This window comes from Triticum dicoccoides, chromosome 3B (genome assembly GCF_002162155.2).
Source record: "Triticum dicoccoides isolate Atlit2015 ecotype Zavitan chromosome 3B, WEW_v2.0, whole genome shotgun sequence".
NCBI classification, from domain to species: domain Eukaryota; kingdom Viridiplantae; phylum Streptophyta; class Magnoliopsida; order Poales; family Poaceae; genus Triticum; species Triticum dicoccoides.
In genome coordinates this window covers 147100645-147110672 of record NC_041385.1, presented here as the reverse complement: position 1 = coordinate 147110672, position 10028 = coordinate 147100645, and the positions used below count along the sequence as shown (strand labels likewise).

The 10028-nt window shown below is 46.5% G+C and overlaps 2 protein-coding genes and 1 long non-coding RNA gene across 3 annotated transcripts; 1 reads left to right on the top strand and 2 right to left on the bottom strand.

The window, feature by feature from the left end:
* Window positions 1-2705: 2705 nt before the first annotated feature.
* LOC119275247 (UDP-glycosyltransferase 73C3-like) lies at window positions 2706-5880 on the bottom strand. The gene is made up of 2 exons (XM_037556054.1): window positions 4536-5880; window positions 2706-4129 (listed from the first exon to the last, which is right to left on the bottom strand). Exons 1-2 carry the CDS (start codon window positions 5027-5029, stop codon window positions 3133-3135), a joined length of 1491 nt encoding a protein of 496 aa, XP_037411951.1. The 5' UTR covers window positions 5030-5880; the 3' UTR covers window positions 2706-3132.
* A 189-nt stretch (window positions 5881-6069) lies between these two features.
* LOC119275246 (UDP-glycosyltransferase 73C3-like) lies at window positions 6070-8501 on the bottom strand. The gene is made up of 2 exons (XM_037556052.1): window positions 7879-8501; window positions 6070-7554 (listed from the first exon to the last, which is right to left on the bottom strand). Exons 1-2 carry the CDS (start codon window positions 8370-8372, stop codon window positions 6558-6560), a joined length of 1491 nt encoding a protein of 496 aa, XP_037411949.1. The 5' UTR covers window positions 8373-8501; the 3' UTR covers window positions 6070-6557.
* A 281-nt stretch (window positions 8502-8782) lies between these two features.
* Window positions 8783-9632, top strand: LOC119275249. The gene is made up of 2 exons (XR_005135574.1): window positions 8783-9106; window positions 9329-9632. It is a non-coding gene; the product is annotated as an uncharacterized LOC119275249 (long non-coding RNA).
* Window positions 9633-10028: the final 396 nt, after the last annotated feature.

The following is a 10028-nucleotide window of genomic DNA, read 5'->3' as shown; positions in this document are numbered from 1 at the left end:
GTTTCGTTTACGGGCGTGGGGTGATTCAGAGGTATAGGCAAGAGGCATGCTAGATTGATGTGCCTCCACTTTGGTCCATCTCCAACATATCCAAAGCGATACTTTCGCCGCCGATTTAGAATGTCTTTGGATTTGTTCCATCACATTATCAACTGTGTGAAGCAACATGATCGGTCCCTTGAGAAGAGGAGGAATTGCGCCAATAATTTTGGACATAGCACCATCTAAAAGGTGACAACCGCATTGCGCATGATGGCATATGGTGTCCCGGCTGATTTCATTAATGATAACTTGGCAAAGGGAGAGGGAGCTTCAATCTTTCATGTCAAATGATTTGCAAAGGTGGTGGTTGAGGTGCCCGGGCCTGAGTATTTGAGAGCTCCATTGCTCAGGACACGGTGATGCTTTTGGAGATGGACACAACTCATGGATTTCCCAGTATGCTTGGCTCTATTAATTGCATGCATTGAAAGTGGAAGAACTGTCCTGCAGCTTGACATGGACAGTTCAAAGGACACAATAAAAACGCCATCTCATTCTTGAGTCTGTGGCCGGTCCGGAGACATAGATTTGGCATGCATACTCTGGAATGCCCTGGACTTGCAATGACATCAGTGTGTCCAGTGGTCTCCTTTTCTTGTGTGGGTAAGTTAGCCAATGAGAAATCACCACCGATGGAGTTCCAAGAAAATGGATGCACATACAATAAGGAGTACTACCTTATGGATGGGATATATCCAAAGTGGTCTACTTCCATGAAGCCAATTTTCAAATCCCTAAGGTGAGAAATAACTTTACTTTCAAAATACTCAAGCGGCCGCTAGCAAAGATGTGGAGAGGGTTTTTGAGATTTTGTAAGTCTAGTTTGGTATTGTGTGAGGATCAATTAGGTTTTGGGATCAAGAGATCCTTTATACATCATCACGACTTGCGTAATCATGCATAACATGATCATTGAGAATAAATGTGACAAAGATTTAGATTACCTTCTATGGGAGAAACCCGTGCAGTCGCGTAAAAAGGAGGACTGAATCCGATATTTTGTTGAGTTGTACCATGACATTCGAGATGCCGATACACACATAGATTTTCAAAAAGATGCCACGAAGGAGTGGCGTAAGTGGCATGGGGAACAATATCTCTGGTTTCATCTTCTTGTGATGAATAATTTGGGTGATGTCTGATGAACAATTTGTGTAATAATGTGATTTTATGAATTGATGAACAATTTATTGTGTAGTGTCTGTGATTCATTTAAGATGAGTTTCTTTTATGAATATGTCCAACAGGTATGTGCGAATCAAATTGTGATTGGATGGTTATGAGGACAGTGGTATCTCCAATTTATCAGGTTTTAAGTCCGATACTTAACACTGGTGTCCGCATTTTTCTAAATTTATTCCAGCCTTTTCAGCGATATGCGTTTAGTGGAAGTAACATTTCATTCGACTATGAAGACGTCTGTGGCAACTTAATTAGTCTCTAGAAGGTGATCATAGAAGTAGGATGTGCATGTGTGCGTTCGTTTAGGGATGAATGTATGGGCGATTGTATGAGCGGCTCCGTCTTTATCAGTGTTATAAACAAAAAGGTCCAATAAATATGCAATTGGCGTGCTCAATATTGGCGAGCTAAATAGGGGCGATCCTTCCAAACGAAAAACAGGGGACGAATGCGAGCGAAGCCTCCCTGCCATCCCGTGACCAAAGGTTGCCGGTTGCCGGCCGACCTGCCGCAGCGCAGCCTGCGACTAGTCCACGTCCAGCGACCGATTTCACTCCTACTCCACCGCGCCGGCATTGTCCGCCCCTTCCCCTCTCTCCTTCCTTGGCCAATCTCCTGTGGCTGCTGCCGCTATAGCCGTGAACCAGACGCGAGCCGCCGCCTCGACCCTCGTGGCCTCGTGCGCCCGTGGCCTGTTCGACGGAATTCCCCGCCGGGGCGCCTCGCGGCGGTGGTTCGGCTTCCGGCGCCGAGGATGCTCTTGTGGGCGTACGTGGGCACCCTGGCACGCGGAGCCAGGCCCAACGCGTACACGTTCCTGCCATAATGCCATTGCTCAACGCGGCGGAGCAGCGGGGTGTGGAGCCGGCTGTCGGGACGCCATTCACGCGCAATTCGTGGCTAAGTTTGGGCTAGAGCTCAATGCCCGCTTGCCAAAGCTCTCTGGTCCTCACTGTGAGGAGGCTATCCATATGTTTTACAGAATGCTCCAGATGAAGGGACAGTCATCAGTGCCTAGTGAAACCAGGTTTGTTCTATTTCCTCCAGTCTACAGCTTTCCCTTTGCCTAGTTCATATTTGAATATAGAATATGTTACCATGCCTGTTCATAATTGCTCAATAAATGTTGACACTTCCTATGAAAGTCATCTGTTTATATGCTTTTATTACATAATCGTTTCTTTGAACTTACCCTGACCTCTTTGTGCCCGCAGTTGCCAGATAAATACATAATTTTATCCGTTTAGAAGACTTAATTTCAGGTTTAGGAGCATCAACCAGCACCTTCAAAACAATAGATTTGCTCACTGGTCTTGAGCTTGACCCTTTAGCTACTTGTCATATAAACAGTACAAGAAAACCTTGTTTTAGGTGATCCTTACCTCTTTTAGTATGAAGATTAGGGAGATCCTTGAAATTTCATGTTTGCCACACTACCAAGTCAAACATAAGATTCTTATGTCATATGCGTGTTATGTGGGTTCCATTTCCTTCTCTTCCTTTGAATTATTCACCTCGAATCTTCTCTTACTTTTAGTGTCAGTTTGATAATGTGCATACAGTTTATTTCATTTTTTTCTCCTTTCCGACCCTTATTTAACTCAGATAAACAAGTGCTAGCAAAATGATAAGGAGAGCATAACATCTGCAGAAGAAGACTGTAATCATTATCTTGACTGTCATTAAATCTGCACAATGGCGTAGACAATTGATATTGCTGTCATTTGGACCCTGTTTAATCTCTAAACAATCACGGTCACACCAGTGAGCCTGATACAAGCAGCGGGTTATTTATAAAATAAAATTATTTCCAATGGCATATAGGCTCTTTCTAATGACAAGTTATTTGTACTATAGGCTCTTTTATTTTATGTTTACACCGAAAAAGAGAGCTTACTACCATCTGTGTCAACCACCTGCATTCATCCTGTTTCCCATTTCTTCAATTAATAGCCTTATGTTGTCATATGAAGAACCTCCCTCATGAAAAGCCTTCCTTGCCTTAATGGCGCAGTCTTTTGCTCTCACCCTCGTCTCTTCTGCAGCCGCCCCCTCGTCCATCAGGGTGTTCACTGCCGTCTCCACGGCATCTCGTGTAACCATAACCTCTTGTTTTTCACTTCCCCACTGTGTAACTCCTTTCACGCCAACCTCCACCCCGATTTTCAGCACATCCACCACCAGCTTCTCATTCCAAAACTGCTCCCCAAAGTGTGGCCATGTGATCATGGGCACACCTGCACAGATGCCCTCTATTGTTGAGTTCCACCCACAGTGCGTCACGAATCCTCCAACGGCTTGGTGCCTCAGGATCATGAGCTGTGGTGCCCAACCCCTTATGACCATGCCTCTATTTTTTACACGCTCCTCGAACCCGTCTGCGAGCCATTCCTCAACTTCTGGAAGCTTAGCTCCTGCTTTGATCACCCAAATAAACGGTTTCCTGGAGGCTTCAAGTCCCAGTCCTAGCTCAACAAGCTGTTGAGGTGTAGTGCAAGCGAGGCTGCCAAAGCTGACAAAGACCACTGAGCCTGGCTTCACTGAATCAAGCCATTGCAGGTACTGTGCCTCATCCATTGACGCCTTGTTTCCTCTTGCGGCCATAGTGTTATTGTGTCGGTGGCAAAGGCACATTGGTCCGACCGCCCAGACCTTCTTCTTTGTCGTCTGCTCAAAGGATTCAATGTACAATGTCTCCAGCTCCTGGAAGCTGTTAATGACCTCACCATCACTTTTCAGCTCCTCTTCAAGGAACTTCTTGCAGATTTTCTTCATACAAGGAATGGAAAAATTTCCAGGGCATTTAGCCTTTGTCAGCTGTAGTGGTGTAGGGAACCCTGTGATCGTGATGAGGTCATTTTCATCTTTGACATTTTCAAATACATTGTTGTGAAAAGTGATGTACCTGCAAGATGGTCGTAGTCAAATATGCATAAGTGCAGACTTCTTCGAGAAACGTCAACCAGATATGATGATATAGCTGGCCTAAAAACTTGCTCATGAAAACCTTTGGTGTCTGTGATTCCATATGCAGTGAATTATATGTTTCGTTACATAAAGTAGTACTCAGATCAATTTTTTTTCCTTTCAGACCTTTTATATGTTCAATGCTTTCTTCCCTCTGGAGGCAATTTACACTAGTTTTCCGTCCACTGTTGAAGTAAAGCACTTAATTGTAGCAGCAACAATATGCATAGCACTACCTCCTTAAAGAAATATAAGAGCGTTTTAGTGATCTAAACGCTCTTATATTTCTTTATAGAGGGAGTACAAAATTAATTACTCACAAGATTTGCCTCTTATAGTTATACCTGATGAGGGACGAGAAGCCACAGAAGCCACTAAAGGTCAGCCTCGGGATACCGAGCTCCCTTGCGATGTCACCAGTCCACCAGTGAATCAGGTCAGATATGATGCAGCTTGGAGGCGAGCGCTGCTGCTCACGGAGGTATGCCTTGAGCGGTTCCTGAAGCGCAGCGATGGCATCCATGAAATTGGAGAGCAGATCCGTGGATTGGATCATGTCTAGGTTCTCGAACCCGTCCGGTAGGCCGAACTCGGCGCTCGGGAAGTGGAGCTCCACGAGCCGAACTGTCAGGCCCGCTGCCTCCACATCGGCTGCAAAGCCTGCCAACCTGGAGGCATTCACTGGCGTGGTGATGAAGCTAACCTGCGCGCCGTGCTCTGCCAGCAGGCGCGCCATATCGGTCATGGGGATTGTGTGCCCCTGCGCTAGCATCGGTACCAGCACGAAGTGGGCCCTTGCAGAGCCGCTCTGGCCATCGGTGCTGCCGGTGAAAGTCATGGCTGATCGGCTATTGTCGTGAAAGTACTGGTGGTGGAGTCAGTTGAACTGGGAGGACAGTGACACCGGCAAGATAGCACGATGTGTTGGACACAATCTGATGATGGTTGCAACGGCAACTAGTGTTTATATATAGCACCTGGTGCTATATCTTCCTATGACGAGCCGTCGATGCAACAGCGTATCAAATTGGTCACCTCTTGCTAGTGACGCATGCTCTTACGTCAGTCATGAACTCCTGGGGTCAGCCATGTGGATGAATCTTCTTAAGTTCTGGATCGTCAGAATCCAGGCCATCCAATCAGACATCGGATGGCTCAGATTAACCATCCCTACCACCTATCACACTCAAAGAGGAGTCGTTTTACAGGATTTGAATGATCCTCATGTCTGATGCTGACTTGTTGTATATGCACATCACTTAACTCCGAAGGCTGTGGAAGGCCAGGCCAGCCGATTCTGCATATAATTCTTCCTATGACGAGCCGTCGATGCAACAGCGTATCAAATTGGTCACCTCTTTGCTAGTGACGCATGCTCTTACGTCAGTCATGGACTCCTGGGGTCAGCCATGTGGATGAATCTTCTTAAGTTCTGGATCGTCAGAATCCAGGCCATCCGATCAGACATCGGATGGCTCAGATTAACCATCCCTACCGCCTATCACGCTCAAAGAGGAGTCGTTTTACAGGATTTGAATGATCCTCATGTCTGATGCTGACTTGTTCTCCCAAGGCTGTGGAAGGCCAGGCTAGCCGATTCTGCATATAATGTGAGGGTGCATTATTTTCTATATTGAGATTCAGTGTACTGTGACAGCGGGTGGAATTTTCTTGTCCGTTCTCCGACCGTCTCACTCGAGTCAAAGATCAATGTCTGTTCCCTTTCAGAGTTTTGTTTGAGAAGCTGAAAAGAACCTTCAGTGATATCTCCATTTTTGGAGCGACGCAATGCATCCTAATCAACACAGTGACTTCCTGACGCAAAGAGGTACAACCGAGCCTCCTTCTTTTCCTTTTGTTTCATGCACACAGACCAAATATAATCTATATCTATCCCAAAAATATCTATATCTAAAAGGAATTTAATACAAGACCGTGGCAATTAGCAATGAAACAAGGTCTGTTATTAAGCCATTTACAATGTCTGGTGCAATGCAACAGAACACTGTCGAGGGCACGGCGACGCCCCCTCCCCAGTTGCTCCCAGGGCACACTTCTTCCTTGAGCTGCTTGGCGTCACGGCATTGTCCTATGCTTTGACAACCGTGGCTAGTTGTGCAACAGCGGTAGCAAAATGCAAGTGAGAGCGTAACCATCTAGAAGAGCAGACTGTGTAGTCGTTATGTGGTGGATTGCCATAAAAGAGCGTACAAAAGAAGACAATTGATATTGCCTTCATTTGGATCATCTCTAATCTCCAAATAATCACCTGTGAGCCTGGTACAAAATTCTATATGATGATATATGTCTTCTAGGATCTTTCACTTCATGTTTACACAGAAAAGGCGAGCTTATTACCGTCTGTATCAACCACATGCATTCGTCTTGTTTCCCATTTCTTGAATTAACAGCCTTACGTTGTTATAGGAAGAGCCTTCCTTATCAAAAGCCCTCCTCGCCTTAATGGCGCAGTCTTTTGCTCTCACCCTCAGCTCCTCTGCAGCCTCCCCCTCGTCCATCAGGGTGTTCACTGCCGTCTCCACGGCATCTCGTGTAACCATAACCTCTTGTTTTTCACTTCCCCACTGTGTAACTCCTTTCACGCCAACCTCCACCCCGATTTTCAGCACATCCACCACCAGCTTCTCATTCAAAAACTGCTCTGCAAAGTGCGGCCAAGTGATCATGGGCACACCTGCACAGATGCCCTCTATTATTGAGTTCCACCCACAGTGCGTCACAAATCCTCCAATGGCTTGGTGCCACAGGATCATCACCTGTGGCGCCCAGCCCCTTATGATCATACCTCTATCTTTGACACGCTCCTCGAACCCATCTGCGAGCCATTCCTCAACTTCTGGAAACTTAGGTCCTGCTTTGATCACCCAAATAAACGGTTTCTTGGAGGCTTCGAGTCCCAGTCCCAGCTCAACAAGTTGTTGAGGTGTAGTGCAAGCGAGGCTGCCAAAGCTTACAAAGATCACTGAGCCTGGCTTCCTTGAATCAAGCCATTGCAAGCACTGTGCATCGTCCATTGCCGCCTTGTTACCCCTAGCGGCCATTGTGTTCCTGTTTCGGTGGCACAGGCACATTGGCCCGACCGTCCAGACCTTCTTCCTTGTTATCTGCTCAAAGGATTCAATGTAAAATGTCTCGAGCTCTTTGAAGCTATTAGTGATCTCACCATCGCATCTCAGCTCCTCTTCAAACATCTTCTCACGAATTTGCTCCATACCCGGAACAGAAAGGGTTCCAGGTAATTTAGCCTTCATCATCTCTAGCGGTGTAGGAAACCCTGGGATCGTGATGAGCTCATTGTCATCTGTGATATGCTCCAATACATTGTTGTGAAAAATGATGTACCTGCAAGATGGTCTTAGTTGTTTAAAATAATACGTTGAAGTGCAAACATCTTTGATACATCAACCAGCTGCAACTGGCGTAACAAATATCTGATGAACATGCTTATTCTCTATACTTCCTTACGCAGTTTGAATTACATGTTTCATTATGTAAGGTAGTGCACACGTCGATTTTATTATCTTGTTTAGTCTATTATATATGTATGCTTTCTTCTTTCCTGGAAGGAATTTACAGTAATATGTCCTCTACTACTGAAGTAAAATACTTAATCATAGAAGCAAAAATATGCCCAGTGCTCACAAGGTTTGCCTCTTATGTTTGTACCTGACAAGGGACGAGAAGCCACAAAAGCCACTAAAGGTGAGCCTCGGGATGCCGAGCTCCCTTGCAATGTCGCCGGTCCACCAGTGCATCATGTCAGATATGATGCAGCTAGGAGGCGAGCGCTGCTGCTCACGGAGGTACGCCATGAGCGGCTCCTGAAGCGCAGCACAGGCCTCCATGAAGTTCAGGAACAAATTCTTTGATTGGATCATGTCGAGGTTCTCGCACCCATCCGGTAGGCCGAACTCTGCAGCCGGGAAGTGGAGCTCCACGAGCTGAACAGCCAGGCCTGCCGCCTTCACGTCAGCGGCGAAGCCCTCCAACCTAGCGGCGTTTACCGGCGTGGTGATGAAGCTGACCTGCGCGCCATGCTCTGCCAGCAGGCGTGCCATGTCGGTCATGGGGATGGTGTGGCCCTGAGCCATCATCGGTACCAGCACGAAGTGCGCCCTCGCGGAGCCGCTCTGGCTATCGCCGCTGCCGGAGAGGGTCATGGCTGATCGGCTGTGGCAGCAAAAGTGCTAGTGGAGTTTGTCAAGCTGGGAGGACTTGGAAGCGGTGCAATGGCAACCGTAGTGTGTATATAGCACCTGGTCCTGGTGCTATATCTTCCTAAGTTGAGTTGAGGAGCTGACGTTGGAACGAGTGCAGCGTATCAACTTGGTCACCTCTTGCTAGTGACGCATGCTCCAACGTCAGCCATGGACTCGTGGAGTTGGCCATGTGGATGAATGAATCTTCTCAAGTTCTGAACCTCCAGAAAGGCGGCGGCCAGGCAGTCCGATGGGACATCGGATGGCGCAGATTAACCCTCATGGTCAAAGAAGAGGACGCCGTTCGATGCACTGAATTTGGCTGCCCGGATGATGTTCAACTCTGATGCTGACTTGCCGTATATGCATGGTGCTACTCAACTCTCAAGCCTGTGGCCTGTGGAAGGCAGAGCCAGCTGGTTCTCCCAATAATATGACAGGAGTGCATTATTTTCCATGTGGAGATTCAGTGTACTGCGACAGCGGGTGGAATTTTCTTGTCTGTTTTTCGACCATATTAGTCTAGTCAAAGATTACTCTGTATGGTCTGTATCCTCTCAGGCCTTTGGAAGTGAGAAGCTTCCGCAGAGAAAAGCACTCCATCGATTTGGGAAATACAAGTCAATTTTCGGCGCGACGCCGGTGGAGGCAGTGCATCCTATTCAACACTGATATGGATTTACTGCCTCAAGGAGGTACGACGGCAACGCCTCCTCCTTCTCCGTTTTGTTTCACTGCCTGTCCTCGCCACTTGGCGCATCATCATGCACACAAAACCAAAGAAACACTATCTGAAAGAGACTCCTAGTTTTAGCACTCCCTCCGTAAAGAAACATATGAGGGAGTAACAAATAACCTGCGGCAATTAGCGATGAAACAAGGTTTGTTATTGTCTGATTTTATTGGATATCATACAGTGCAGGTCCACTCAAAACTCTCTGGTCTGGTGGAGCATGGCACTGCCGCACCGGTGACTGAAGTGATGCGTGGCACATCCATATTGCCAGGTTTTGTTTTGATTGTAGAACTCCTGTAATTTGGTTGATTACCTCACTGGAACTTTTTACACCACACTAGGAAAAACGTGAAACTGTGGACAGAAAAAAGAGCACAAGACATGCAGAATGTATGCTTTCATGTAGTATTTTTTTTTTTAAATGGATAGCTCATTTTTTGTAAGATGTTTGGACAAAAGTAAACTTCATGACTCGTTCTTCTGTTCCATAGGAATGGCTTCTTTTTCCAAAGCTTAATACCAACGTCCTTGCACTCGTCTTAACGGATCCAGTGTTAAAAATTATGGCGCTGCCAACGACAAACTGTTTAACAAATCGATAGGAGTTCTGTCAACGACGATGATCGATTTGATAGGCACAAAAGACACGAAAAAGATCTCCTCGATACAACTAAAGTTACATTGAAGACTTTTGAATTCATCAACTCTACCTCCACAATTTGCATCTTGACCTTTCTCAAAACTCCAGTAATTTCTTTTGGAGAAGACCAAACCTACATAAACGTGAGTAAAATTGGGTTTCCGAAGAGCCATTTGAGTCGTCCATCCCAACAGGTGAGAACCTATGACCGTGGAGCGTTTCGTCCCCTTAGAAGTTGGGC

Bases quoted from the DNA above. Each gene is read 5' to 3' on its own strand.
- LOC119275247 (XM_037556054.1), bottom strand. From the start codon at position 5,029: ATGACTTTCACCGGCAGCACCGATGGCCAGAGCGGCTCTGCAAGGGCC. The intron at 4,130-4,535 runs GTATAACTATAA...ACCATCTTGCAG, and splicing joins GGCTTCTCGTCCCTCATCAG to GTACATCACTTTTCACAACA.
- LOC119275246 (XM_037556052.1), bottom strand. From the start codon at position 8,372: ATGACCCTCTCCGGCAGCGGCGATAGCCAGAGCGGCTCCGCGAGGGCG. The intron at 7,555-7,878 runs GTACAAACATAA...ACCATCTTGCAG, and splicing joins GGCTTCTCGTCCCTTGTCAG to GTACATCATTTTTCACAACA.